General features: G+C 40.5%; 3 protein-coding genes across 10 annotated transcripts; 2 read left to right on the forward strand and 1 right to left on the reverse strand.

The window, feature by feature from the left end:
* The first annotated feature begins 797 nt into the window (after nt 1-797).
* On the forward strand, nt 798-12,706 carry ric8b (RIC8 guanine nucleotide exchange factor B). Of its 3 annotated transcripts, none has more exons than XM_044036138.1 (10): nt 798-951; nt 2,697-2,744; nt 2,841-3,467; nt 4,558-4,652; nt 5,027-5,177; nt 5,993-6,091; nt 6,732-6,876; nt 7,207-7,351; nt 7,473-7,592; nt 10,427-12,706. In XM_044036138.1, exons 1-10 carry the CDS (start codon nt 868-870, stop codon nt 10,533-10,535), a joined length of 1,623 nt encoding a protein of 540 aa, XP_043892073.1. In that variant the 5' UTR covers nt 798-867; the 3' UTR covers nt 10,536-12,706. The 3 variants fall into 3 exon arrangements, with proteins under 3 accessions (XP_043892073.1, XP_043892074.1, XP_043892075.1); XM_044036139.1 differs by having other exon boundaries at nt 5,996-6,091; XM_044036140.1 differs by having other exon boundaries at nt 4,561-4,652.
* Nucleotides 12,707-12,743: 37 nt separating this feature from the next.
* On the reverse strand, nt 12,744-22,100 carry si:dkey-103i16.6 (uncharacterized protein LOC557125 homolog). 4 transcript variants are annotated; one of them, XM_044036143.1, is made up of 8 exons: nt 21,921-22,100; nt 15,564-15,792; nt 15,052-15,252; nt 14,131-14,363; nt 13,923-14,023; nt 13,671-13,832; nt 13,380-13,592; nt 12,744-13,242 (listed from the first exon to the last, which is right to left on the reverse strand). In XM_044036143.1, the coding sequence occupies exons 2-8, from the start codon at nt 15,782-15,784 to the stop codon at nt 13,042-13,044; spliced, it is 1,332 nt and encodes a 443-aa protein (XP_043892078.1). In that variant the 5' UTR covers nt 15,785-15,792; nt 21,921-22,100; the 3' UTR covers nt 12,744-13,041. The 4 variants fall into 4 exon arrangements, with proteins under 4 accessions (XP_043892078.1, XP_043892077.1, XP_043892079.1 ...); XM_044036142.1 differs by having other exon boundaries at nt 21,852-22,099; XM_044036144.1 differs by lacking the exon at nt 21,921-22,100 and adding an exon at nt 15,911-16,080.
* A 948-nt stretch (nt 22,101-23,048) lies between these two features.
* Nucleotides 23,049-27,149, forward strand: tmem263 (transmembrane protein 263). Of its 3 annotated transcripts, XM_044035293.1 has the most exons (4): nt 25,098-25,286; nt 25,388-25,435; nt 25,880-25,950; nt 26,582-27,148. In XM_044035293.1, the coding sequence occupies exons 3-4, from the start codon at nt 25,884-25,886 to the stop codon at nt 26,878-26,880; spliced, it is 366 nt and encodes a 121-aa protein (XP_043891228.1). In that variant the 5' UTR covers nt 25,098-25,286; nt 25,388-25,435; nt 25,880-25,883; the 3' UTR covers nt 26,881-27,148. The 3 variants fall into 3 exon arrangements, with proteins under 3 accessions (XP_043891227.1, XP_043891228.1, XP_043891226.1); XM_044035292.1 differs by lacking the exons at nt 25,098-25,286; nt 25,388-25,435 and adding an exon at nt 23,049-23,224; XM_044035291.1 differs by having other exon boundaries at nt 25,098-25,435; nt 26,582-27,149.
* Nucleotides 27,150-27,679: the final 530 nt, after the last annotated feature.

Below are 27,679 nucleotides of genomic sequence, written 5' to 3' on the forward strand. Positions count from 1 at the left end.
TGCTAACAGTGAGAAAGACAAACTGAAAACCTACACCTGTGTTTTTTACATTTAATATAAACTTTTTTAATTACACGACATGAGCCAGCAAGTCAATAAATCCTTACCATTCTCATGTTCCTGTGTTGATAAACATGTCTTTTATACATTGCCTAAGTTAAATATTTATTAAAGCATGTCTAGATGTTTATATGTTGTTTTATTACTCATTCATTTTATCTCTTTGAATGACATACAGTAGGGAAGACATAACCCAGTGATTAGTGTGACATCTTTGTGTAAAATAATTATGAGACAGCAGCTTGTGGTCAGTAATGTTCAGTAAGACAACTTCTATGTAGCTTATTCCTCTTTTGTAAGTTGCTTTGGATAAAAGCATCTGCTAAATGCTCAGATGTAAATGTAATCTGATGACCAGTTTTTGTAAATAAAAGTAAATAAAAAGCATCCTATGCATTTATTTTAGAAAGAAGAAATCAGTGGCTGATGGTGGTAATTATAAGTCTGGAGGTGGAAAGAGCATTAAGTATTTAGGTGCAGTGTTTATGCTGCAATGAGAACTTTTTTATGGCTATGAATATATTGATTTGAAGTGTTCATTAATATTAATTAAGGGCGTGAGCATTTTCATTGGTGTAATAAATAAACTGCAGTATTAAAGAAAAAAATTAAATATCACATATTGTGTAGCAGAATGTTACATGTTGATTCATGTAATTCATAAAATATTGTAGTAACAGAGGTTTTTCCCTGTTGACAACCCCTCCCTTCCTCTCTCCCCCTCCCTTCCTCTCACGCTAGCTGCGCTGCACAACATTCACCGGTGTCGTCCAAACCAAGTTGCCTCTCACGCTAATATTTTTCATTATGGATTTGAATAATATGCTGTCGCAGCTTGAAACGACCAACGCAGAGGAGGTCGAGCAGCTCCTGCGTCAGTATAATCGAGAGGTGAGTCGCGACTCTGCTGTGCTTTTTGTAAAAACGTCAACCAAAACAAACGCCGCCGCTAACGTTAGCTAGTTAGCCCGACGGCTATGCTAGCTTTGAGTTAGCTAAACATCATGTTAGCCACCCAAACTGATGTCAGCTCACGGTTAATATTGTTACGTTAAATATCACCACACGCCCTAAAGCTGTAACTACTATCAACATTAACATGCCGTTTATAACACACGGCTCTGTTGGTGATGCTAATGCTCCCTGCTGTCAATCTGAAAGTGCACCTGAACTGTAATTTTAAAGGTAATAGTCGTATAAAATGCGACAATGTTTTGACACCGCATAGACACCTTTGCTAAAAAAGGTAAGTGACGTGACCCGGAAGTACCTCCGTGACAGCCATTATAAAGAACTGTTTTTTTATTTTTGTTCACACCATATTTAAATATGCAAACAACATGGCACTCAGAACACTTTTGAGCAGTGTTTCTCAATCCTGGTCCTCGGGATCCACTGCCCCGGCTGCATGATTTAGATGTTGCCCTTCTCCAACACACCTGATTCAAATGAATGAGTCGTTGCTGATCATTTAAATCAGGTGTATTGGAGCAGACAAACCTTTTAAAACATGAAGGGCAGTGGGTTCCTAGGACCAGGATTGAGAAACACTGCTTTAGAAAATAGAAAGGAATAGGCACAACATGTTAGTATTGTTATTGTTATTAATAATATATTATTATCATTAAGGACAAGGCAAAGGACAGCAACATAAATCAACAAATAATAATGGATTCATTTAGCCAAAGCAAGAGCATATTTGTGTATCTCCTTTTAGCATAGGATACACCATAGTTTGCAAAAGGAAAGGAAGCAACGCTGCCCCACAATCCAAAGCAGCAGCAAGAGAAATAGCTGTTGCCATAGTCATGTTTGTCAATTCAATTTTGTGACTGTGGTGTGTTTTCAATCACAGTGGTGGGGTTATGTTTTTTGTTTTGTTCACATTTATATCACCTGCATGGGACAAAGTGTTTGTATTGTGCTTTTTGATCATTTTCAAACCATTGCAGTTTCATCACAGCAGATCAACATCGTTAAAGTCCACTGTTGCATAATTAAAAAATAGTGGGGGTTTTTGGTAGCCTTAGAATAAGTCTCTTTAATTTCTTACATGTACTTTAGGCAAGGGTCATGTTTTAATGACGTCCACCATCATGTTTCTACAGTCGAGCCAGACCATGTATTTTGGGAAGTGGAAGCTTAGCTATCAAACATGGCAGAATGACACATAAACCTAATGTATAAACCAATTTTAAAATAGCTAGTATCTATGTGTCTATCTATCTATATATATATATATATATATACATATATATATATGTACATATATTTTTTTTTGTATATATACTGTATCTGTATCTGCAGTCTCACCAGTAGATGTCACTAATTATTACACGCTGTACCTTTTAACATAGCGATTATCTTTTCCTCAGTCATCATGAATTCTCCCACATCTTTGATTGACCATGAAAATTTTTCCATTGTGGTCAAGTTATTATTTATTTATTTATTTATTTATTATACATCATTTATTTTCTGAAATATTTGGAACACACATAGGTTCCATAGGTTACTTTGGTTTCTGATTAAAATTGTCAAGTGGTTGAAGCGATACATGTTTTGTGTTGTGGTAAACATTTGTAAAAATTAATTCTTGATTTGTTTGTCAACAATGAACATCATTTCTGTTTCAGAACAGTCGCATTTTTGCTTTTGATCCAAAGGAAGAAGCCCTGCGAAGTGTAAGCACTTTTTCTATCTAAGCTTTTTTTTTGCTTTTTTTTTATTATTGTGTTGTTTGCTGTAATGCCAGTGTTGTTATGCCTGTATCATTGCAGAAGCTGTGCCAGAATGTGTTATCAGTACTTGGGGGACAGGTGCAGCCCAGCTGTCAGAGGACATGTCTGGAAACTCTACGCATCCTGTCCAGAGACAAGAGTGTCCTCGCACCTGTAGCCACCAGGGAAGGCATGTTGACTCTGGGAGGGATGGCAAGGCTTCATGATAGAGAGGAAGGAGGTGACAATCAGAGAGTCTCTGAGGAAGACACACAGTCAGAGGAGGAAGAGCGGGTGGTGGTGGAGGCCTTGAAGTGCCTATGCAACGTGGTTTACAACAGTCCTGCTGCTCAGCGTGTCAGCATAGAAGTGCAGCTGGCCCACGGCCTGTGTGCCAGCCTGCGTACGGCCCGCACATGGCACCATGAGGTGGGCCTGTTCACTCTGCGCCTTCTCTTCCTGCTGTCTGCCCTGCAGGCTGATGTAAGAGGAATTTTGAGGAGAGAATGCCATGCAGTGAGACTACTGACAGAGGTCCTGGAGCACATCCTAGATGTGCGCTGGGTAGGCCCCTATGAAGTTGCCTGTCCAGATTCACAGGCCCTGTCCATGCCTGCAGAAGACAATGAGCGAGCAATGGAAGCACTCAAGGCCTTGTTCAACCTTACTCTATCTGTCTCTGGTGAGGTGAGTTTGTTGTGAGCTGTGAGAGTGTATAATTTAGGGTTTGTACTATGATGGTGTAAGACACCCATCTCGTGAGATTAGTAGATGCAAACATACAAAATATTTCTGGCTACTTATGGATTAGGCTTTCCCACAACCACAAAGATTATGCATCCATTCATCACCACAGCCAGTCATGTTTGTCCTTAACCATTTGTCCTAAATGACATCATTCTGAGAAATACACTTACCTCTCACTGCTGATTTACTGTCTGTAACACTAGTCAGACAAACACATCAGCTGAATCCGTGTTATGTATATGTGACATAAAGTGGAGCAACATGTTTAAATCAACTTTATTTAAAAATTATTCAGTTCATACACAAACTATTCACTATAATAACATGTGGCCAGGGTGGCACTTAAAAATAAGTAAAAAAGTAACCTAATTTTTGCATTTATACATTACACACTGACTCTCTCTTAATAGCTAGTCTGTCATTTTTCTCTGAAACACTTTATATGTTATTTGTTGAAATCCTCCTTGTGTTTGGAGTCTCGCGGGGAAAACAATCCATTGTTGTAAGAGACTAGGAAAGCTCAATCAATCAAACTATAATCAATCATGTAGGCTGGACAGTTAGTTACAGTTACATCAGATAATACATTTGGTCTAATTTATTTATTAGAGTATTGCATGGGCTACAGACACCAGATATTCTCAAACTTTACTTATAAATGGTGTGATCAGGACATGAAAATCATTTCAACAAATAAGATCAAGTGTTTTTGAAAACAATTATGGACTATAATTTCAACAGGCTATACATAGAATACAAGCTGTATTTGTGATTTGCTTGAGGACAATGTGTGAGCAATGACTGTGATTTTTGTTTGTTAATGTGCCTAATTGCCACAGTTGAATTTAGAAAATTGGTAACTATATCTATATATCAAACTTGTACAATACATGTGTACTCTGCTTTTATGGCCTTTTTAAAATGGCTGTGATGCTTCTTTAAATCTTCAAATTTCTATTTCCTGCCGTTCTGAACAACAAAACAGTGTTTTTGATATTAGTGTTTTTGCACATCTTTTTTTATTGGACAGAAGGATGACCACCAGTTCCGGCTAATCACTGCCATCCTGCGCCACCTGTTGATGCTGAAGACTGAGACAGAGGAGAAAACCGAGGAAGCACACAGGTAGGAGCGCGTTCTGCACTTTATGACACAAAAGACGAGACAAGCAGTTCGACACATTTCCCTTTAATTTGATTTAAACAAAAAAATTCTTTAATCACATAGTGGACACTTGAGCTTCCGTGCTCTACGTGGATCAAGTTATTTTACTGAGTAAATCTGAGTTAAATTTTAAATTAAGACTATTAGCTAAAAGCATTGTACTTCTTTGAAGCCTCATTCAGTGTATCTTGGAAATGATTGTTGCTGTATACTGGATATTGCAGCTGTATTTTAGTCAGTGCAATAATTATTATTGTCCCTGCTGTAGCTCCTTCTGAAAAACTGTGATTTTCACAATAGGTTTACTATAATTAAAAGATCTTTTTTATCTGCAGCCATGCTGTTAACTTGCTGAACAACATGCCAGCCTCCTGCCTCGACGTGTTAATCGATGTGCCTGTCCAAGGAGGACATGAGAACTATGGTGGCAAAAACATGGATGCAATCCAGGTGTTAATAGATTTCATGGGGAAAAGGATTGACAAGGTAAAATTCCTCCTCTGCATCGGTTAGACAGAGGACTGCAGTGTAAACAGTGAATGTTTGCTGCTTACATGTCCAATATGCTGTATGTGCTCTTGTGTCCTAAGTTACAGTGCAAGTGTAGCAGAATCAAGCATCAGATTTTATTGAGAGTATAGAACATAACATCATTAATCTACTAATCACAGTGCAGCGAACCATTGTGATGTGGTTACAAGCCTGTGAGGTTAGTGTTATGACCTGGGGTTGCTTCAGGTCTAGGTTCAGCAAATGCATGTGTTCAAAAAGATGCCAGTACCAGGACTCATAAGGCTCATATTGTGAAAGAACTGCTGTGAAAGCGTGATTCATTATTTACACTAATGGATTAGCCCATTTCAGAATCTTTGGGATGACCTGAGGGAACGCAACACAGTGGTCCAACATCATCACAAACACAAGATCTTGGAAAAAAATGAATGCAACTTAAATAATGTCAACATAATAAATGTTGACTTTTGATAAGCTTATTAAACAAAAGTGTACCATAATCACGTAATCTATGACAAAAGTGTACCGTAATCAGGCTGAAGGTGGTCCAACAAAATATGTGAGTGTGTACAAATGAGAAATATTTTTTTCATAAATAACAGAAACTATTAGGAGAGAGACGTAGTGACGCTTTTTTGTGTATTGTGTCTTCAGCTCTTCATCTACCTTGTAGCTGTCCCTCACCTCTTTGTCCCTCCTATCACCTATGTGTGCAAGACTGGTTGGCATTTATCCTGTACTTCAACTCATGTAGCATGTGAAGTTTTTGTGGTGTTTGTCACTCCAAGCAGGGTTCCAACTACAAAGAGGGGCTGACACCAGTGCTTAGCCTTTTAACAGAAGGATCCAGACACCACAGAGAGATCCGCAGATTTATCAAAGCTCAGGTACAGTAACTGCCGACAGACTCGCGCTGTTCAAGTTGCCTCTGTAATATAGAAGGAAGGGGTCTGCATTGCTTAAGTGCTAAAATAGTTGTCTTTTGTAAATCTTGTTTTAGGCTACCTCTATACTCCTAGATTTTCATTTGTTAACAGGGTTTTAAGACTAAAAACTATCTGTGTCCACACAGTTTTTAGCTCTGTATTGAAGTAATTCATATCCAAACTAAGCTACTGAAAACCCTATAGAATGTGACCATTTTTGTCACAGTACACTAGTATAGACAGGAAATTGATTCAGTCCTCTTATTACTTATTCTAACGAGAAACAATTGTGATGAAAGATCGAGGACATGGAAGGCAAAGGATTTGCTCAGGGAGCTTTTTGTTCACAGCTGATTGTCAAGTTGGGGCCGATAAGAATGAGTCAGGAAGTGAAACCTGGTAACTGTGTCAACATTTTCAAAACACAGTCCCAGATTTTTCGAAATTCTCTATTTTCAGGGCACAAAAACACAGTGTAAGACTGGATGGCAGGCGCATCAGGAGTTATGTGTTTTTAAATGAAAACAGCTTTGTGTGTCTGTCGCCTTAGTCATGACAGAATAACAATAATCTTAACTCTTGTATATGTCTTTGATTTTAGGTACTCCCTCCACTGAAAGATGTGAAGATCCGGCCAGAGATTGGCACCACCACCAGAAACAAGTTGGTTCGCCTGATGACTCATGTGGACATGGGCGTGAAGCAGACCGCTGCAGAGTTTCTCTTCGTTCTCTGCAAAGAGAGTGGTAAGAGGGCACAAGCAGCTGGCGGGTCAAGGCAGGACACATAAGAGTGTGGTTTAGTTTAGACCGGATCACTAAGGATGGACCCCATTCATACCAGGTGTGAAAGGGGTCCATTCTTAGTGATCCGGTCCAAATTGCTGTAAGCACAGGTCTGAATGTTCGGATCATATGTGGTCACAGGAGATTTTAAAGCCAGGTCTGAACTGTCCTACCTCAGTGGTGACAGATGTTAATACCAGCCCATAGATTCTTAACACCTGCATAAATAAAACTACAGCTTGGCTAAACCTCACCCACTCTTTGTGTGGTGATAATGGTATCCTGTTTCAGTGGACAACCTGTTGAAGTACACGGGATATGGAAATGCAGCAGGACTCCTGGTGGCTCGAGGACTTCTTTCAGGAGGAAGAGGAGAGACGCAGTACTCTGAAGATGAAGACTCAGACACCGAAGAATATAAGAGTGCCAAACCATTGTGAGTAAATAGACCGAGGCTCAGAATAAAGCTTTAACATGATGTCTGATTTTTTTCTTAAATCATTTTGTTAAGTTAGTACACAGGCGCACGTTGAGCTTGCTCATCTGCTTATTTGCAGCATCAACCCCATCACTGGTCATGTGGAAGAGCCCATGCCAAACCCCATTGAAGAGATGACGGAGGAGCAGAAGGAATACGAGGCTCAGAAACTGGTCAACATGTTAGACAAGCTGTCAAGGTAAAATATCTTTGTTATAGGCACATAAACGGAATGTTTTGCATTGTTTTGCATTGTTCATAGGAATGTAAAGGTCATGTAGGTTTCACAATATTGTAAGGGAAAAAAGGGATGATGCTGTTGTGGGAGAACGACAGAGACCATGCTGACCATCGTCATTTGCACTTGTTGCCTCTAGAGATCTAGAATTATTCAAATGGCAGACACTAGTGGTGGTGGGGATGGAGAACAGCATTATTTTTTAAATTGTGGATGTTACAGTTGCTTTTGGATCGGACATGCCGGATTATTTCAGTTTCCTCATGTTAAGAAATGAGAAAAGGCGATATGTAGGCCAATCAAGTAATATGAGCAGACACTTGGTAAATCATCAATCCCTAAATATATTATCAAAGACCTATGAGCGTTTCCTGTAATGGACAACAAAGACTTCAGAAGGTCAGTAAACCGGTTTGAGGCAAAGTATAAAATCCTTTTAAAGACAAACTTGGGTCTAACACTAATACCAGCTCTGTACAAAGAGACAAAAGCTTAAGTTATACAGCGACTGAAGCGATCGGAGAACATCTCAGCCACCACAGATAGGTATATCTCACCAGGTTGCCATGTTTGCTGTTGATGGTTTGTTGATACATGAGGATGGAGGGAATGTGTGTGACAGAAAATTTAACAGAAGAAATTCACGTTTCCTGGTTGGAAACGAAAAACGTGACACAAAGAATGATTTAATGATCCATTATGTTTCCTTTGCAAAGGCTCGACTAACGTGCTAAACTTTTCCTCTCTGAACAATTGTTGCTCCCCCTGCTCAAATTATTCATATTACTTATTGTTGTCTGCGCAAAGGCCCTTTTGGAGTCTGACCTTTCCTTGGCAAAGAGAGGCTAACGTTAGTCAAGCACAATGTCTTTTAGAAGAGTAACAGTGAGCTCGCTCCCTGCCAACTGATTCATCAGAGGAAGAATCTCTTGCCATTAGCTGCAGCTTCAATTAGACCCAGACTTCCAACACGCCACAGTATTCAGCTGGAGTAAATGGAAGCTGCTGGGACGCGGCTGCAACATCATTACCTCTTCTCCATTAATTATCACCTAATTGGCACACAGTCAGCTTTGTCGGCCCTCGTTCCCTTTGTGTGCCACATTCAGGTTTTTAAAAAAACACACATGTCCTGACTTTATTCTTCTCATTCTGAGAAGCCAGACTGACGGTGGACTGAGACAGAGGTACAACGAGACAAAGCAATTTGGGTGGAACGTGGGTGAAGAGGAAAAGCCACGAGGGAACAAATGTGCAGACAGAAGAAAGCTGACCTCCTCATTGTCCAACCAAAGAGTGGGTTGAGCTGTAATGAGGCACGTGTGTACCAGAAGAGGAAGATTCCTTTATCTGAGACTGTATCCTCTTTCTTCTCTCTTCCTCTGTGGAGGAGATTAAAGATTTGGTGATGACCGAGAGGTGCTTCGTCATTGCACTCACCGCTCTAAGGAGATAGCTCAAAGCCCTACAAGAATGTGCTCTCCTAACTGCTTAACTGATCCTCCAATTAGCACATATTCTACACCTACACCCACCCTCCCTCACATCTGCCAGACTCCCGGTCCTGACACTGATGAGCAGCAGATGAGAGGGTTCTTTTTTTGCTCTAATTGGTAGAGATGATGCTACATGTTTTTGTTTGTTGTGTCTCGTTGGTCCTCATTATTACTGACTGTGACCAGTGACACAAGGCTGTAAACTTTCTGCAGCAATGGAAAGATGTGACTTGGGGATGTACTGTAAAACAAGCAAAACTATCAGGCCTGACTGAGGGAGTGTTGGTGTGTGCAGGGTGCAGGCTTGGCCTGGTGTTTTGAGCAGAGAAGACCAGCACAGTGTTCCTGTTGCCTCCATCAGTCTTACCAAAAAAACAAACCACTTCCCGTGTGCAGAGTGGCAGTGTCGCTGGGCAACACAAGCTTTATTGAGAAACAGAAAATACGTTTTTTAAATGTCAATATCTGCAGAATTTGCCCCTGAAGATTCTCCAGCCAGCTCCCTGGTTTAATCTCTGGTTTATGTCTGAGTGAGTGAAGGTAAAAAACACTCCTGAGGATCCACAGTGAGTGGATGTGAATGTGAGTGTACTTCTACCCGAACGCCTAAGCCCCCAGAAGATTCTCCTGCTGTGTTTGTGATATGGAAATGGTAAACTCCAGAGAACGACTGCACCCAGATCTCCACAAATGACCCCGAGTTCATGTGTGAAAACGAGCTATAATGATGGCTTTCACTTGTACATCTTTACTGTCTTACATCCAGGACTTGAGGACCCTCACTCAACGTCCCGCGCCCCACCCCCACCCCCGACCGGCCCTTGTTGGGGCATCCCCTTTCCCTGTCGGCCCTCACCCCCGCCTCCTCTTCTGTAGGAGTTTAATTACAGGATCAGCACTCAGACTAATCTCCTCAAAGCCACGGCTGCCCCTTCATACTAATCCAATTATAGCTGCACTTTTGTCACCACTCCCTCTCTCATGATTTGTCATCAGAGATTTAAAGAGCATCATTTTCAATCATTTCAAAGATCCACAACACAAATGGACTTTCGGTCTTCTGGTCTTTTCTACTGATTCCTACAAATGAATATAACATATCCTGATAATGACAAGTTACTACAATGCTGTAGTGTGTATTTTCTGAATATTCACACAATGCTGATAAAGCCTCTCTGCTCCATGTGACTCAATAAAGTGGTGTTTCGAGTTTGTGTTGCCTGCGCTAAACACAGGAAGTGATTAATTTTGATTTTAAGTGTTCAATGTCTGATGTTGTTTTTGCTCTTGTGTCTCCAGGCAGAACCTGATTCGGCCCATGGGTGTCAGGCCAGACGGGAAGCTAGCACCCCTGGAAGAAACACTCTGTGATCTACCCGAAGACAACTCAGACTCTGACTCTGACTAGTGCTCTGTACACTGACGCCACATTTTCCACAAGCCCACCAGGTCAACCCACCTAAAGCTGTGTCCCATTTCGAGGGCTGGATCCTGTGAAGGATGGGGAAAGGTGGGTCCTTCAGAGTTAGCTAAAACACCCAAATCGAAAACAGAGTCTTAAAAAAACAAAAAAAAACAACCCACAAAAACCAGCAGGTGCCGGATCAGAATAGTGCTGCAGTGATGGTTCCCTGCAAAGTAGTCTAAGACAACTGATAGTGGATAATCTGTTTTACACACACTCTCGCAGAAGTTCAGACAGAGGACTGTGGCTCCTCCCTTCAATTGACTAAATCTATTTTATGCCGATTATTTGATCCTTCACAGTTCTACTTTTTATTGGTAAATACATCTTTGTAACTTCTACTTGTCTGTATGTTTATATCTGACATCTGTTACCTACATCAGTGCTTTCTTCCTTCAACGAATCAGTAACTGATGACCACTCGCATTGAAAACTAAAAGCTAAAAGTGATGTGGTGATATGCATCACATTAAACATGACTCGGATGCAGTGGATTGTGAGATAGTAGTAGCTGCGAAGAAGCGTTCCCTCTTGTCTGCCTTTTTCAGAGAATGCGTTGAAGCGATGCAGTTCTTGTCGATCTGATGTTTTCAGTCTTGCTAATGCAGCTTGTGATGATCCAGCCCTGAGTTGGGACTTTAGGGGTCTGTTGCTACCGTAAGCCATTCTCCACAGTGGAAGTGGACTTTAAAAGTGCGATACACTGTAATGCAAAGGCCTTTGTGGTTAACTGTTGCACCTTCCTCATTCACTTTCCTGCTCCAGAAGGTTGTGAGAGGTTGAAAACACTCATGTTTGCTAAAAGTGTAGTTAGATCTAAATTATCATTCCTTCACCGTTGTTTTTTTTCTATTTCTGCCACATGTTTTGTCCACTGTTTTTACTACTAGATAATCCAAGTGCACATTATCAACACACATGTAAACGTGACGTTGGCCTGTCCAGATCGGACCAGTGTTGATGTATATTTAGAAATCAGGCAGTGCCAGTGTGAAGAGTTTGACCTCGTAGCTCACAGTGAGTCTGTATTTATTTGTGTAATTTTCATGAATGCTGCACATCAGTTAGTTGCCAAGGAAACTTTCAGGATTCAGTCGGCTCTCACTTATTTCACTGGACGGTAGTTTGGCAAAACTCCCTTTTGATTCAAAAATGAACTTTAAAATGAATGGATGCTACGTTCTCTGGTGATGGACGACGGTAAAGCTGTTGTCAGACTTTTGTGGACTCTTGACAAAGAAATGTTAAAATTGAAATGATTTTATCTACATTTCTTTTTCTCCTCTGTCAAATCTGCATGATGTTAACTCTATTCACAGTAATGTGATTTGTTTTCTACATTTAAATATTTGCTAATTTTATAAAAAAAAATCTATTTTAGTCCATGTATGAACTGGATAACAATTCTTTGTGCTAGTGGAGTTTTTTATTAAATGTATAAAACACTTCCACTTGTGAAGTTGAGTGCATGGCAGATGCAACAGATTTGGACTTTGAACTCCCTATTCCTTTAGATTTCTTATACATTTGTGGCAAAGGGAAAGAAAAATAAACACTCTAATCCAGAGGAATTTAACTTAAACAAGAGAAAACAAGTCATTATTTGAGGATTCTGTGAAAGCTCCGCTCTGAATCACCACTACTGCCTCCTCACAAACATTAATAGAGATCATTTAGGAATCAAATGAGTGGGAAAAACCAACATAAGTGTCTTAGTAAGATGATGAAGCCTGCATGAGCTGTTAAATCAGCTTTACTGCACCATGTCATGAGTTCAGCAGTTCTGGCTGTAAAGGCCATAGCACAAGTCACATTCTCTCCTAATCAAACCATTCAGTGGCCATTTTGCTTTCTTCTTTTCTTCAGGTTTAGTTTGTGTCGTTTCTGTGAATCTGTTTCTTTTCACGCATGTAAATACCATATTTTCCTGCATCATCATTATTGTTATTATTATTATTGTTGTGGGAAAACAAAAGTGCATGTTCACATTCTCTCCATCTGCAAAGTCTATGTTATGAAAATTGTTTTGTTCTTTTTGCACATTGTTAAACTGTAAATAGCACTGCTCTTATAGTGAGGCGTCTAATGAAAAGTAAATAAAGTGAAGGAGAATATTTGTCGTTCTTTGACTTCCACAAGGGCACAAATGACTCCAAAAAAAACAATTTTATTAAATATTGTTTAAAATACAGTTATGTGCTGAGATAAAACATGAACAAGTTGTTGACGTATAAGAAAACAGTGTTTACAGGAGCATCGTCGTTTACTAGTGTGGTGGATGGACCCTCATCCACCAAATAAGTGCTTTAAATATGGCTGCAGACCTTTTATAATAGTGAACATCAAACATCCAAGATGAAGAGGTAAAAACAACCTGGTGAGAAATTGGTCTTAGTGTGAACTAAAGAGGAAACAGCCTCAGTGTGGTCTCATGCGTCATTGTGCGGCGTCAGTGGCTCAGGTTGGAGGACGCAGAGCTCTTGCTGTCCGTCTCTGAATCCGTCTCCTCGCTGCCACTGCTGGCTGCTCTCTGACCTTCTGGTCTAGGCCTGGACATTTTCATCCTCCCTGGAGGCTCTGACAGAACTCTGCCCTGGCAAAATGTCTGTCCACTCACTGATGGAGCGTTGTTTATCAGTGTTGGGATGCTCTGCAGAGAGATGAAAAAGCAGCGTCCAGAAAGGGTTCAATCCTATGTATCGGGCATTATTTTAGACCAAGACCTGTTTGACCATTTTATGCAACCAAGACCCTCAAACAAAAACCGGTGCTTGAGATGGAACTCACCACAGTTTGGAGACTTCTCATCAGCTCTGTGATCTCATCGTCCCAGTCGAGCATTTCGGCAAACCTGCGAACTGTAACCTCCAGGTCGCCCAGCTCCATGTGGTCACCTTTGCGAAGCGGCACTTTCTCAAACTGACCCACGGCGTGTCGGTTCAGGAGGAGACGAGGAACAGAAGCGCGCACCGTGTTCACCAGGCTGGCGAAAGGCTCAATCTGAAACAGATATTTGACATATTTATACTAAAATATTCTAGAAATCAGTTTAAAGACAGTGAAGTATCAATGTTTTACCTGTAGAGATGTTCCCATGATGATGAGCAGGTCTGCTTTGGGGAAGTCTTTTGAGTGGAGGAAATACGTTTGAGGAAGGTCCTCTCCGAAAAACACGACGTCAGGTTTGACTGTAGCAGCACAAAATGTGCATATGGGAACGTTGTCGTTCATTATTGCATGCTGGGGGAAAAACAAAGGCAGGAAACATTACACAGGTGTCAAACACGGAGACATGCCTGTGTTAGGTTTGACTGTTGTTTTCTGACGTACCTTCGCCTCTTCAGCAGGATACGGAGTGTAGCATAAGTGACAGGAAGCTGTAGCAAAACTCCCATGAGCCTCCACAAGTTTGTCTTCTGGGATACCACAGACTGTGAAGAAGGTTATTCGGAATGATCAGCGTCAACTGACATGATGCAGTGGTACTGAACGTTTGTACTCACAGTTTCATACAAACATCTGTATTTATCTGACTCACGTTTCTCCAGCCCGTCAATGTTTTGCGTGTACATTCGGAGCAGCAGGCCTTTGTGATGGAGCATGCGGATGAAATAGTGGATGTAGTTGGGCTGATGGCTGCCAGGATACAGAGCTTTGGCCAAAGAGAAGAACGGCTGCGGGTCATTGGAGAAGTAGTCGATGTTGAAAATAGCTTCCGGGTATGGGATGTTGTACTTTTCCAAGTTGGCGTAAAGTCCCGTCCCTGGAGTTCTAGGGAAAAATGTGGAAACACGGGGTTCTTCATTCTTTTGTGATGCACAGATTTTAGTGCCATCTAGTGGTGAGGCTGCAGACTGGAACTTTTTTTTCCTTCCAAAATGGCAGCCTACAACTGTCTACCTAGACCAGGGATCAGCAAGTAAATGTGGGCAATGTTTTTGTAAGCAAGTGAATATTGGGCCATAACATCGCATCTTCATCAAGTACCAAATTCAAATGTGTGAGACACATACACTTCTACTGTTAATATTTATTGTGCATCATTTCAATTTTAACTTCTGCAAGTAGTTATTTTGCAGACATTTACTGCCCAAACCTGGCTGTTTCCATGGCAACAGCAGTGTTTTTATTTGGATTTTTCCAACCAAACTTTTAGTTTAGGTATGTAATGAAATGATTTAAAATCAGATTTGTTAAATCATCTGCCGGGCCAGATACTGATGCTGGAGGGCCAGTTTTTGATAACCATTGACCTAGACTCATTTAACACATTTTATTCACACAAACTTAGTACTGGCCAATTTTTCACTGAAAAACAGAACGTGACACAGCAAAACACTTTTTGGCTGAAGAAGTGACTGTGGTAGTAACTCCAGCAATGACCAATGTACTGTTCTGGTGTCAGAGTGTCCTTTACTAGCCTCTCTATAGTATGACAAACAAACCCAAAGACAACAACCTGAAGTCTGGGATGCCGCTGGCTGTGCTGATCCCTGCTCCGGCCACCACCACCACATTTTTACAGCGTCCGAGCTTCACCAGTCGAGCCACAGATGCGAGGCCGCCTCTGGACGATGACTTGACCACGGGCGTAGATCTGGATCCAGAGGATCCGCCATCCTGCACAGAGTCACTGCTGATTTTGGACGTTTTTCCTTTACTGAAGAAGAGGACAGGAAAAGACAGATTATGACATGGTCAGGTTTTTTAGTTTTTGCTTGAATATGATAATCCAAATACGTGTCATGTCATGTCACTTTGTCTACTCGTCTACTTTACAGACTTTCCCTTTAATGCACCGGGTCCCTGCTCAAACACCTGGTGATGATAAAGGCCTGATTACGACCTATTCATTTGAATCAGGTGTGTTAGAAAGCATGCTGGACAGTGGATCCTGATGACCAGGACTGAGAAACACTGCCGAAACTTTAATATTCAGGTTTGATTCTAAAGTCACTGTGTCCTCCTCACCTCGTGTGTACAGCGTCTTGTCCACTCACACTCATCTTGCTGAGGTCTTGGGCCAGAACCGAGTCCCCCTGCTTCTTCCGTTGTTTTCCATACGGGCCGGGCCCAGAGTCCTGAGTCTGTGCTGGGTCGGCTGCTCTGGTCTGGGAGCCGGAGCTGCGGGTTATTCTGTTGACTGAAGGTTGGGGGCCTTTTTTATGTGACCTGGACCTGGATCTGTTCATCCCAACACCTGCCGACAAGCAAGAGAAGAACAACGTCATCTATCATCACGGTATGTTTCAGAGATTCAAAACTTTTATATTACTTCTTGCTTCCACCAAGAGGGAAATGTGTTTGGTCGTGTTTACGTGTTTGTCTGTGAAGGACGGCTGTGATGAACTTCTCTGATGAAGGTAAAACACGGTCCAAGGAAGAGCCGGTTACATTTTGGTGGTGGGACTGTGGGAAAGTGAGCAGCCTCAGCGGAGGTCCGTGCTCCCTGAATGCGTTCTCCAGTTGTTTAGAGTTTCTGAAAGCACTAATTGGATATCGACTTGTTTGCAGTGATTTGCTTTTATTTATTTGCTCTCGCTCCATCTTCTGTGTCCCATATTTAAAAAGCTGTTAGACTGAAATCACTGTGCTAGCCTTTTCTCTGCATTCCCTTTGCACAAACAGAGAGAAGGTGAAATGTTTTAAAACCGTCAACTGTTGAACAAAAGGTAATGGCTGCAATATATTTAGCCACCCCCCCTGCTCCTTAGCAGCTATGCTAATACAGTCCACAGCTGTGGCAGCTTTACTGTTCAGGGAAAGCGGAGGGTCGAGCTGTGGGTGGTGGTGGGGGGTGAGAGTTAAAAAGAGGGGTGGCAGAGGTGAAAGAGAACCATAGATTGCCTGTGTGTCAACAAACCCAGCTGGGAGAGAAAAGAGGATGCCCCCTAACGGCCCCCTTAAACTGAGGAGGAGGAGGGAGAGTGGGGTGTAGAGATAAATGATACGGAGGCAGGATTCAGTAAAGAAGAGGGAACAGAGGAGTAGAAGAAGAAGGAGGGGGAGGCTATGCCAATACTATTCTAGGCCTTCAAACAACTTCCATGAGGGATGAGTGAGAGTGATCAGGCAGAGGCAGAGAACAAGGAAACAAAAGAGCTACAACCCATAAAACACGACTGCCTCAGAGGGCAGCGGAGAGATAAGACCAGCTTTTCTCCTGCAGCACCTTATCGCCCTCCGGAGGAGAAGGAGGAGGAGGGGAGAGGTCACTGGAGGCGCAACAGCCATCGGCTTAAGAAGCGGTGGGATAGCGTCACCTCAAAGTCTAACTTAAATACAATACTGGCTCTACAGAAGTTTCATTTGCAGACATCTTTAAAATCTCATTCTCCCCAAACTGCTTTCACTTCAGGCACTCAATCTTCTTTCACTTTGACCCCACATTACAACTGTGTTTTTTTCTCCCTCCTGCACATCCCATGGAACTATTAAAAACAGTGGGAGGGTGAGGGTCTCTGCTTTTGTCCTCTCGAAAAGACACTGCTGAGTACAGGGCAATAAATCACCGGCCCAGTTATTAAGGTCTCTCACAGATGGTGCAGTGGAGCAGCGAGTCAACAAGATCAGACCCTGCTCCAACAGAGCAAACTTTCTTCTTCACTACCTCATGTCAGATTATGAAATTCATAGATCAAATTTGACTTGTGGGGGGAGAAAAGAAAGAAACATTAACATGAAAGTCTTTCATGAAAAACCAAACCTCAGAATAATGACTGGAGGAAACTTTTGCACACAGTCAGATGAGAGTAGCAAAGCTGACCAATGCAGAGCGACTTAGAACAAGTGCACTGGAGTTAGTTTTCGCCCGTCAGCGTTTTTTAAATGTCCATAAATGCCCGGATCGACTACAAAAACGCTGTTCTTATTCTGTAATGACAAGTGAATCCCTGTATAAATGACAAAAGGCTTTAAAAGGATTGGAGAGCCAACAGCCCTCCCCCTCCATCCACACACTTGTTTGGCCTTTCACACCACTAGTGCTCGCAGCTCTCAGTCCAAAAGCTGAGCCCAGCGTGTCACAGTCCAGGACGTCCAGGACCACCAGGAGTGCTGCTGCTGCTGCTGCTCATATGAGGGTTACAGTTGTCTCAGGAGGACACAGTCCTACAACACCAGACACTACTGGCTCTCTTTTACAGCTTCAGTAATTCAGTAATAATCATTTGTTCTCCTGTCATTTATTCAGCTTTAAAACATACAGAATGTGATTTCTATGGGAAACAATACCCAGCCTGTTCAATTGGAGGTTTGTGGGCTACATGCGGCCCAAAAACAACCTCTTAATGGCCCAGCCACTGGTACCACCAGAGACACTTGGCACTTTTTAAATTGTTTAAGCTTTTTAAATGTGAATATTTTCTTCATTTCTTTGCTCTGGATAACAAAGAAATCATTAAAAGTGAATCATTTTGGTTTGTGGACAAAACAAGACATTTGAGAACGTCATCATTTCCAGGTTTGATGAACATTGATCAACATTTTTTAAGGTTTTCTGACATTTTATGGACCAAACGCTTAATTGATTAATCGAGAAAATAATCAACAGATTTATCGATTACGAAAATAATCGTTAGTTGCAGCTCTAGTTCTAGCACTATTCGGCTGGACTCTACTCTGGTTTGTTTTGATTTTCCATTAGTGATAGTACCTGGAGCTTTTTATTTTAGTACCTGCTCTAGCGAGGTTCCCATTGAGCTGAGCTGATATTAAAATGTGCCAGCCACTGATTGGTCAGAGAGTGTCGTCACCAAAAGAGTTATGAGCGCAACGTCCGACACAAGAATCAAACTGAACAATGCCGAACTGTAGATGAGTTAAAAAGACTTTAAAATACTGAAAACGTGCGTTAATCTCCAACATTTAGCAAGGAAAACATTTAACAGTCAGTGTATTTGACAGTGCTCTGTTGTATTTCAGTTCAGTGACTGTGTCAGATGGAGTCTGTGCTCCAGTCAAGTACTGAACAATTATGTGAACAAATCTTTAATTAACTGATTCTAATTGTTCGGTACAACAAAAACAACTGCATTGCTCGTCACTAGTTTGTGTCGTGTATAAAGCGATGTCAAAGCAGTTTCACACTGTTATGACGACAGAAGGCACAGGAAGTAATGGAACACGACATGCCTGATACCAAAGCGAGCAGAGTGGAGCAGTGCCAGAACTGTATAATGAAAAAACACATTTCTCTCTCCTTTTTAAAGATTCCTACAGTAGTACAGACCATGAATGGAACACTGTAGCCTGAGATCATTGATAGTTCTTCTGTATCCTGTGAAATGCACTTATTTTAAAGAGAAATAATTGCTATTTCGGCTCGAAAGAGATAATACTGTGCACTATTTTGCTTTTATGTACTTTGAGGTGTGTGAAGGACAGGTATGACCAACTGCTGGGGATGTGTCCACTGGAGGAGCTGAACACACACACAATTTAAAATAAAATTGGGTTTTTAGACAGTTGTCCCAATTGTTTCCTGTACGTCTTGTACGAATCCAACAATCATCATGTCAACAATAAATCAACAGGGCTGTTTATTATCCATTCAGATACAAAATCTGGTTCTGATCATTTTAACTTAGTCTTTGTCTTAATTATGCTTTGATATCTTTATTGTGTTATTTTTTTCTATGCAAGTGAATATGAGGTCCTCTAAAGAGAGATCCATGTTCATTGACACCATCATCTCCCCGGTGTCCGTGGAGCAACATGTCATCTGTGTGTTAAAGGAGATTTGGTTAAGTTTAACCAGAGGCTTTTCCTCTTCAACCCCAGCATTTAACCCTCCACTTACAGACAGCCAGCTTTGATCTCTACCCCAATCCCCAAAAAAAGAAAAAGAAAAACACACTGAGATGGCACCAGTCAGTCCAGTCACCATGGAAACCTCTTCATTACTTAGTTGAAGAGGCAGCAGCTCTGTGTTCTCCTTCCCCACCTGCTCACTAATGACATTTCACTCTGTGTAGCATCTTTGTTGAACTCTCAATTGACACAAAGCAGCGAGTCCTAATTTGTGTTTGTATATTGTTTGTGCACACAGAGGTGAAGGTGGGTGGTGGAGAGCTAATTCTGACCAGTGGCTTTATGACCAACTAATGACCTGTCCTGTTACTCCTCTTAGGGAAACACCAGGCCTTTAATCAACAATCAACCAATAAAGGTACGTGTTTTTAAATCTGGCTGAACTTCACATCACTTTTGTGCCATGTCTCACATTACTTGGCATATTTCGCTCTGACACCACAATCATAATTTCTGTCAAAATAATCGCAATTTGATATTTATTCAAAATCGTTCAGCCCTATTAAATGTGAATATTAAGACTCAATACTTTTGGTTTGTGGACAAAATAAGATGTTTCAGAACATCTTCATTTCCAGGTTTGAGAAACGCTGATCAACATTTTAACATTTTCTGACAAGTAATTGGTTCATTGATTATAAAAATAATCGTTAGTTACAGCCCTAATAGTGATATACAACAAAAATAGCAAAGAATTTGAAAATAAAAATAAAAAGGATATCCCATCAATTCAAATAGTAAATGACCAAAACAAGCCAATACTGTCACAGAATTAACATTCCATTAATGTAACAATTATATTATTCATCTTTTATTTTGCATTGAAAATATATTAAATAATTGACAGCAGTCACACCATATATCAGCATGTGTGAAAATCCTGATATTTAAAAAGAAAAACAAACAATATTGTTATTCCTGTGCAATTGCTGCTGTCATGCATTAAATAGAAGTTGATAAATTATTTGCATCCAGGCTGAGGTTTTACAGGAGAGTTCCCAACAGTGGGCATACACTGCCACCTGCTGGAACCTACAGAACACTGCATGTGGTAAACAGCACATTTAAAACGGTCAAGCCAAGGCCACAGAACACTGTTTCTGTTTCATAATGTTTGATTTTCAAACAATGGATCCGGTTTAATCAGCAAATATAATCAATATGCAACCATGAGTCTTGGGGCATCATGAGGGGAAGTTGTTGACACGTCATAGTGCAGAAAGTGATTACAGTGGAAGTTTTCTATACAAAATTTGATGCTGATTAAAGTGAGAAATATTATTGTGGACACTGTTGCTTTCATCATAGATTGATAGGTTTATTATTTTCTTGATAACTTGATTGTTGTTTCATTCACTAAATGCAGAAAATGGTATAACGTGAACAGAGACAGTTTAATGTCACAGAGGAGCAAAGAAACCAGAACACATGCACATTTAAAAAGGTCCAGTGTGTATAATTTAGGTGGGTTTATAAGCAGAAATTACAAAATATTACCTATATGTTTGTATAAGAATATAATTGCCTTAAAATAAAAAATCTAATTCTGAAGAAGAAGCTGACCACGCAAATGAAGAACTGTATTATTTCTGATATGTGAAGACCATCGTAGTTTGCCGACATGCTTGGGAAACAGCGGGGAGTTGGACTCCATAATTTGATGCAATCTCATCATTAGATGTCATTGAATTTTATACACTGAACTAGGGCTGCAATTAACAATTATTTTCTCAATAAATTAAATAATCATTTGGTCCATAAAATGTCAGAAACTATTAAAAAATGTTGAGAAATATTTTTCAAACCTGGAAATGAAGATGTTCTCAAATGTATTGTTTTTTTCAACAAAATCATTCAGTTTTCATGATTTATTTGTTGAATGGAGCAAAGAAAGCAGAAAATATTCACATTTCAAAAGCAGAACATTGGTTTTATTCTTTATAAAACAAAACACTCCAACTGATTCAACCATTATCAAAATAGTTGACAATTACTTTAGTAATCGATTATTAATGAAATAACAGTTTCTACAGTCCTACTCCGAACCTTTAGGGAGTTGGTTGTGAAAATAGTTGGGGATTAAATATGTAATACATCTATAATCCATTGATTTATTAAACCTTACTTCAGAATCAATGGAAACAAACAATATGAAATTGACCTACTGGAGACAAGATGTCTCTTACTTCATATAATTACAGTGAATCCACTCTCAGTGTTATGTGCACTGGACCACAACTGCTTTACTCACAAACACAGTGTGACTTAATCCTGCTCTTGTCTCTCATTCTGTACCAGTGAGCACAGGCATAGTGTCTGCATTGTGTCACTCACTACAGATTCTCAATCGAGACACAAGTGTGAGTCAGAGTCACACAAACAAACACGAGCATTAAAATGTGATGCTAACAGCTGGAGGAAACCATTAGCATCGTTGTTGGTAGCTACCTGACAGTCCAGACGTTGTAGCTGAAGACAAACTGCACACTCGTCGAGCTCCTTCAACACTGAACTCACTTTGTTGTCGAGCTGCTGCTGCAGTCAAGTCAACGGAAATCTCATCTGTTGCCGAAATGTTTTTACATCCAGACTCCACTCCGAACCGAACCGAGCCGAGCCGAACCGAACCTACGGCTTTACACGACAGAGCTGTCACTCTGCTGCTGTTTCCGGGTGCTAAATAAATAAGCCATTACGAATACGGGCGGGAAACATAGCTGCAGTCACGTGACTCTCCAGTTCCGCTTTCGCAGGAGGACACTGATCATCTTTTGACCTTCACAAACGCTACGTTTACTAGAATGTAGCATAACATTGAAATTTAAAGTTCATGCTCCTTTGCACAGCAGACATTTCGACATATTTTAACAGGACAAGCACTGGTGCTACTAATCAATGATGGCTCTATTCAGTTAATTAAAGCCAGGCAGTGTTGTAATGTAACAAAGTACAACTACTTTAAATACTTTATTTCATAAAAAAGTACAGATGCATACATTTTATACATTGTTTTTCACAACTTTTACTCCAATACATTTCCCCTAAATATCTTTGGTATTTGTTAATACTAATAATAATAATAATAATAATAATAATAATAATAATGTTAAAAAAAACTGCTTTACAGTACAGTTTTAACATTCACGCCCATTTTATATCACACATCCATTTCATACCCATACACACAATGCCGACATAAATTATTCAATAAATGTTATATTTCAACACTTTTACTCAAGTAATATTATAAAAGATGACCAAAGTAATTTTCTGGTAATATACTACTTGTAGTGACAAGTAGTGTCATTATGACAGCTGTCATTAATCTGATTATACACACCTGTGAGTGCCCTTTAAAAATAGCTGCAAAACAAATGTAATTACTATTTTCGGCCATAAAAGAGAGGTCCTGTTTTGTAGCTTATCGTATAATTATGATACGTTTTCCAAATACAAATAATGTGTCTGAAGCTTACTTGCAACACCTACGTGTGTACGCTTTTATTTTAGAAACATAAGACAACTCCAAATGGTTCAGGTTTAGCATTAAATATTTGTTTTTATGAAGTCAGCCAGCAGCAGAGTGAAAACGTGTGTGTGTGTGTGTGTGTGTGTGTGTGTGTACGTACACGTACACGTGTGTGTGCGCGCGCGCCTCCCTGGGTGGAGACTGAGGTCCTCGTTCCTCCCAAACTAGAGACAAACAACTCAGCCTCATCTCCAGCTTTTTGTGATTCTGTCACAGGTTTCTTAAACCTTTGCGTTACTTTTGTGTGCATATTCGGCATAGACTGTACAGCAGAGTCGGTCTACATAACGGGGTAAGTGGTGGTGGGTGTTGTGCAGTTTGTGTGTGTGTGGGAACTTGTGCAGAACCATTAGCGTCACCTTTGAAAAACTGAACCGTATTTTGACTCAAAGCTGCGCGAAGTAGAACCTCTCGATCGAGGAAAGAAAGGTGACGAGCTCCCGGTGAATGTGGATCGAGTTTGCGATGAAAATGGAGAAAGAGCACCGTTAAAATAAAAGTAAATAATGTTTGGACTGACAACAAACCATGACCACGAAGATACACGCTATCTTCACATAGTCGCATCACGTCTGGGTTTTCACAACAGTTTTTGAATGTTACAGGGACAAGTTAAGTTTTTAATCCAAATATCAACAACTGTCCAAACCGTTGGGCCGTTTGTAACGTCAGCTTAACGCAACAAAAGTTTACTAAAGCGTAAACAAGTGATGTACATTAGCTACGTAGCACAGTTGGTAGGCCTTTAGCTAACTAATCCCATCAATATGATTCACAGAGGTGTAATGTTTAACTTGTTCAAAGAAAAAAAGGAAATGTATAGCTTGTATGAGATTCCCATATATTTTAAAAATCTATATTCCCAGGTCTAAACACTGTGATGGAAGTATAATAAGAGAAATGTTTGTTATTTTAAAGCACTAGTTGTTAAAAGTTAAGAAAACCATCCCCTGCTATGTGTCGTAACCTGAAGTACAGCCTTGTGACAGATTATGAACAGGTCTGCCTTGTTTGGGTTTAACAGTAACACCCACAGCAAGCTCATTTATTTTCTTAACACACGTTGTGTGTGTCCAGTACAGCCCCATGCTAACATTGACACTCAGGACTTAATGTCAATTATAAGGCACGTCTGTTTGGTATAAGAGCAAGTCATACTGCAGCATTGTTAGTCCTCAGTCTTCTGAGTACAAACTGAGTCCCAAGGCCTCGTTGAGTATAAAGTTCCCTGTGTTGGACTAGAGTCAAGTCCAAGTAGAGTCCCCAGTGTTCAGGGGAGACATCAAGGTTGAGTAGAGTACATCCATCCATTCGCCGGGGATGCTGTGCCATCTCAGTTGACATAGGGCAATAGACGGTTTACACCCTGGACAGTTTGCCAGTCCATCACAGTGCCACACATAGAGACAAACAACCAATCACTCTCACACCTATGGTCAATTTAGAGTGTCCAATTTACCTAATCCCCATATTGCATTTTTTTGGACTGTGAGAGGACGTTGATTAGACTTAACTGTGATGGGGAGGATGGGGGTTAGACTGAGGAGATGAGACAGGAAGAATACTGAAGGATTAAGGAGTCAGGATGAGGATAAATGAAGGAACATTTTGAATTGTGAGAAAGGGAATGAGGAGACTGGTGGGCAGTTGGGTGGAGAACTTTGAGACTACAATGGAGGAGGACGAGACTGAGAATGTGACAGCATTACACCTCTTGGTGTAGAGCCTACTGGAATTGTATTGGAAGTAGAATATATAAGGATGAGAGGCCATCCACAGGCTTTTCCTGTGGATGGCAGCATTGCCCACCTGCAGAGGTGATTTAGTCTCTTCTGTTGTGAAATTAACCTAACATGACTGAGAACCCTATTTCACTGTCTACACTAAGAGCAATGTAGATGCCAACTCATGTAAAAGACCAACAATGATTGAGCTTTAACTTTCCTCTTTTTCCTGAATTTACTGGGAAAAAGTCCAACTAAAAATGGGTAGCCTATGGCCAAGAGGAAAGGAATTAGGCTTGTAACCGGAAGGTCACCAGGTGCAGATAAGGGCTGCCCATTGCTCCTTTGCCTGGCTTGTGTGTTCACTGCTGGTGTGGAATAAGGATGGGTTAAATGCAGAGGAAACATTCACTATCACTAATTGTTGTGTGTGCAAAATAACTAATTCTAATAAAAACAAAAACTAATGTAATATATAAATGAAAAATGTCTTCCGAGTATGACTGCAGTCAGTGCTCAAGTCCTGGTCCAAATCATCAGTTCTCCAATCTGAGTCTGACTTGAGGCAGAGTCCTGGACTCAAGTACTAAACCACAGTCACTGTCAGTACACAGCCAAGCAAAGTGTAAGGTAAGGTAGAATTAGGTTAGATGATGTAGCAAAACAAATATTTGTCACGGATATAGGATGAGATCACAACTCATTTCTTGTATTCTGACTATGTTCTCTAGGTCTGTGCATGATTCCCTGCTGTACTCTACTATATGGACAGATGACATGTTAGTAGAAAAACTTGTATAAAAATGTATAAAAATGATGGCAATCAAATGGCTTTTGCAATCTCATCAAAACACAAAATTATGGAATAAATCTAAAACCAAGGGGCTTCTGCATTCAGTGCCAAAGTGCACTGAAGCTGGTCTGGTTTTCTTTTTGTTCAGTTCATATTTTGAATGTGTGATGTTGCACTGCCTTCCTGTTATAGAGTTAGTCTTGTTGCCACTGTTGCCCTCCTAACTAGACATAAAAATGTGCAACAAGTACAGACACAGGACCTTTGCAGGGTTTACATCACATCAGAAATTCTGTAAGGATGCCAGCGAGGAAACTATTTTGGGCAATAGCCTTACTGACAGGTGTTATTTGTTTTTCTTACTGATTGATGCCTTTTAAAATGTGCCACAGTCTCTCTCTATTGGTAATTGTGTCATTTATTTTCCCAGAGAGATGAGTCAGGCGGAGCAGGTGCCCGAGGACACGCCTGCATACCTCAATGACGAATCAGAAGCTGCAGGTTAGTGAAGTTGCCAAGGTTTTTTCATGAGGAAAAAGGTTGTACATCATTTTATAGCATATTTTTTCAGTCAGGAACGTGGTTCACTGGTTTTGCATAGTGACGGTTGTTTTAATGGTGTTGACAAAAAAAAAACCAAATCATTTACTATTCAGTCACTAATCGTTACATCCCTGATTTCATAGACCATAATTATTGTTTTTATTTATTTATTACACATGCAAAAATACAAGTAAATGTAGGAGTGAGAATGTAGTAAGGGCTATTATGCGCTTATAAAAGCCACACCCAGAAAAGTAGTATATTAATTCATTTAATAGACTAGAGAAAAAAAAAACTAGAGGGTTATAGAACACAAAAAACACCCTTGGTGCTGGACACAACCACTCACTGATAACATGGTTTTCTGCAGGGGCAGAAGGGGAAACCCTGTGTGAAAGTTGGTGTTGATAATGCAGCAATATCTCATACAATCTGACCTATCTACTATCCCTTCCACATTTGCATGTATCATGGTAACCGTGTTGTGACCAATGTTCCTCCTTCATGACACATTGTTAGAAGGCCTGTGAAGAACATGAGCATTACAGTGAAACGTTGTGTGTAAGATCTTTGTTTTGTTTTTAATCAGACAACAACAAGGGCCACCCACAGAAACAGCCAGGCATGTTTGGCTGGGTTGTGGGGGGCATGTACGGTGCCACCAAGGGAGCTGTAGGAGCAACAGTGGGTGGTGTAGCCTGGATAGGGGGAAAGAGTCTGGACCTGACCAAGAGTGCTGCCAGCACTGTAGTTGCTGTCCCCGCCATGGGAGTGGGCCTGGTTAAAGGAGGAGTGTGCGCTGTTGCTGGAGGTGTGTCGTCTGTCGGTTCTGCTGTGGTCAGCAAAATTCCCATCGGTGGTGGAAAAAAGAAGGACAAGTCTGACTGACAGGAAGTGGAGGAAAATGAACGCACACACCTGAGTTGTGTGATCTGACCTGTTTCTAGGATTCACGAGCTGATAAGTGTGCGGGGTCTGTGCTTTGTTCCATTTCTTCTTTGTATTTTATGTGATTTTGATGGAAAACCCACATTAATGCATCTAGTTCTATGTGATGTGGACCCACAAAGCAAGACTTTACAAAGACTCTGTTAAAGGAAAACATTATCACCTGTGCCTGAAATAGTTTTTGTGCGTGCGTGTGTGTGTGTGTGTGTGTGTGTGTGTACATACACACACATATATATATATATATATATATATATATATATATATATATATATATATATATGCATATATATTATAAACCACAATGATGTTTTCACTGCAAACTGTTGTACAGGAGATCAGCTCAGTGTGTATGCACTTAAATGTCACTTGCAAGACAATCAATGATCTGTTACTAATATGAGGTGTTAAGTTTGAATTACAAATATTTCACCGTAAACTCACAAACACTTCACTCAAACAAATAAGTCTGAATAAAAGATGTTATTTTTTAAAAAAAACTAGAGTCTAATTTCTTGCTGTGAAGATTTCACAGGTGCATTTCTGGGAGAGTTTCAATTTGTCTCTGAATTGACATCACCCTACAGTGTTAATTGTTTTAGGTTGATGGAGAGCAGGTTGGGGTTTTGATACCGAACCCGAATTTGTAAAAATAACACTGTCAACAACATATTTTTTTTATTTCAATAAACCTAATTTCCAGTGTTGGTTAACTGTGATTAAAACAGTTAAGTTGAAG

Source organism: Solea senegalensis, linkage group LG10 (genome assembly GCF_019176455.1).
Source record: "Solea senegalensis isolate Sse05_10M linkage group LG10, IFAPA_SoseM_1, whole genome shotgun sequence".
Lineage (NCBI taxonomy): Eukaryota > Metazoa > Chordata > Actinopteri > Pleuronectiformes > Soleidae > Solea > Solea senegalensis.

Bases quoted from the DNA above. Each gene is read 5' to 3' on its own strand.
- si:dkey-103i16.6 (XM_044036141.1), bottom strand. From the start codon at position 15,823: ATGACGTTGTTCTTCTCTTGCTTGTCGGCAGGTGTTGGGATGAACAGA. The intron at 13,833-13,922 runs GTACGTCAGAAA...TTTTTCCCCCAG, and splicing joins ATCCTGCTGAAGAGGCGAAG to CATGCAATAATGAACGACAA. The intron at 13,593-13,670 runs GTAAAACATTGA...TATCTGTTTCAG, and splicing joins TCATGGGAACATCTCTACAG to ATTGAGCCTTTCGCCAGCCT.
- tmem263 (XM_044035291.1), top strand. From the start codon at position 25,344: ATGAGATCACAACTCATTTCTTGTATTCTGACTATGTTCTCTAGGTCT. The intron at 25,436-25,879 runs GTTAGTAGAAAA...TTATTTTCCCAG, and splicing joins ACTATATGGACAGATGACAT to AGAGATGAGTCAGGCGGAGC. The intron at 25,951-26,581 runs GTTAGTGAAGTT...GTTTTTAATCAG, and splicing joins TGACGAATCAGAAGCTGCAG to ACAACAACAAGGGCCACCCA.
- ric8b (XM_044036138.1), top strand. From the start codon at position 868: ATGGATTTGAATAATATGCTGTCGCAGCTTGAAACGACCAACGCAGAG. The intron at 2,745-2,840 runs GTAAGCACTTTT...GTATCATTGCAG, and splicing joins AGGAAGAAGCCCTGCGAAGT to AAGCTGTGCCAGAATGTGTT. The intron at 3,468-4,557 runs GTGAGTTTGTTG...TTTATTGGACAG, and splicing joins CTCTATCTGTCTCTGGTGAG to AAGGATGACCACCAGTTCCG.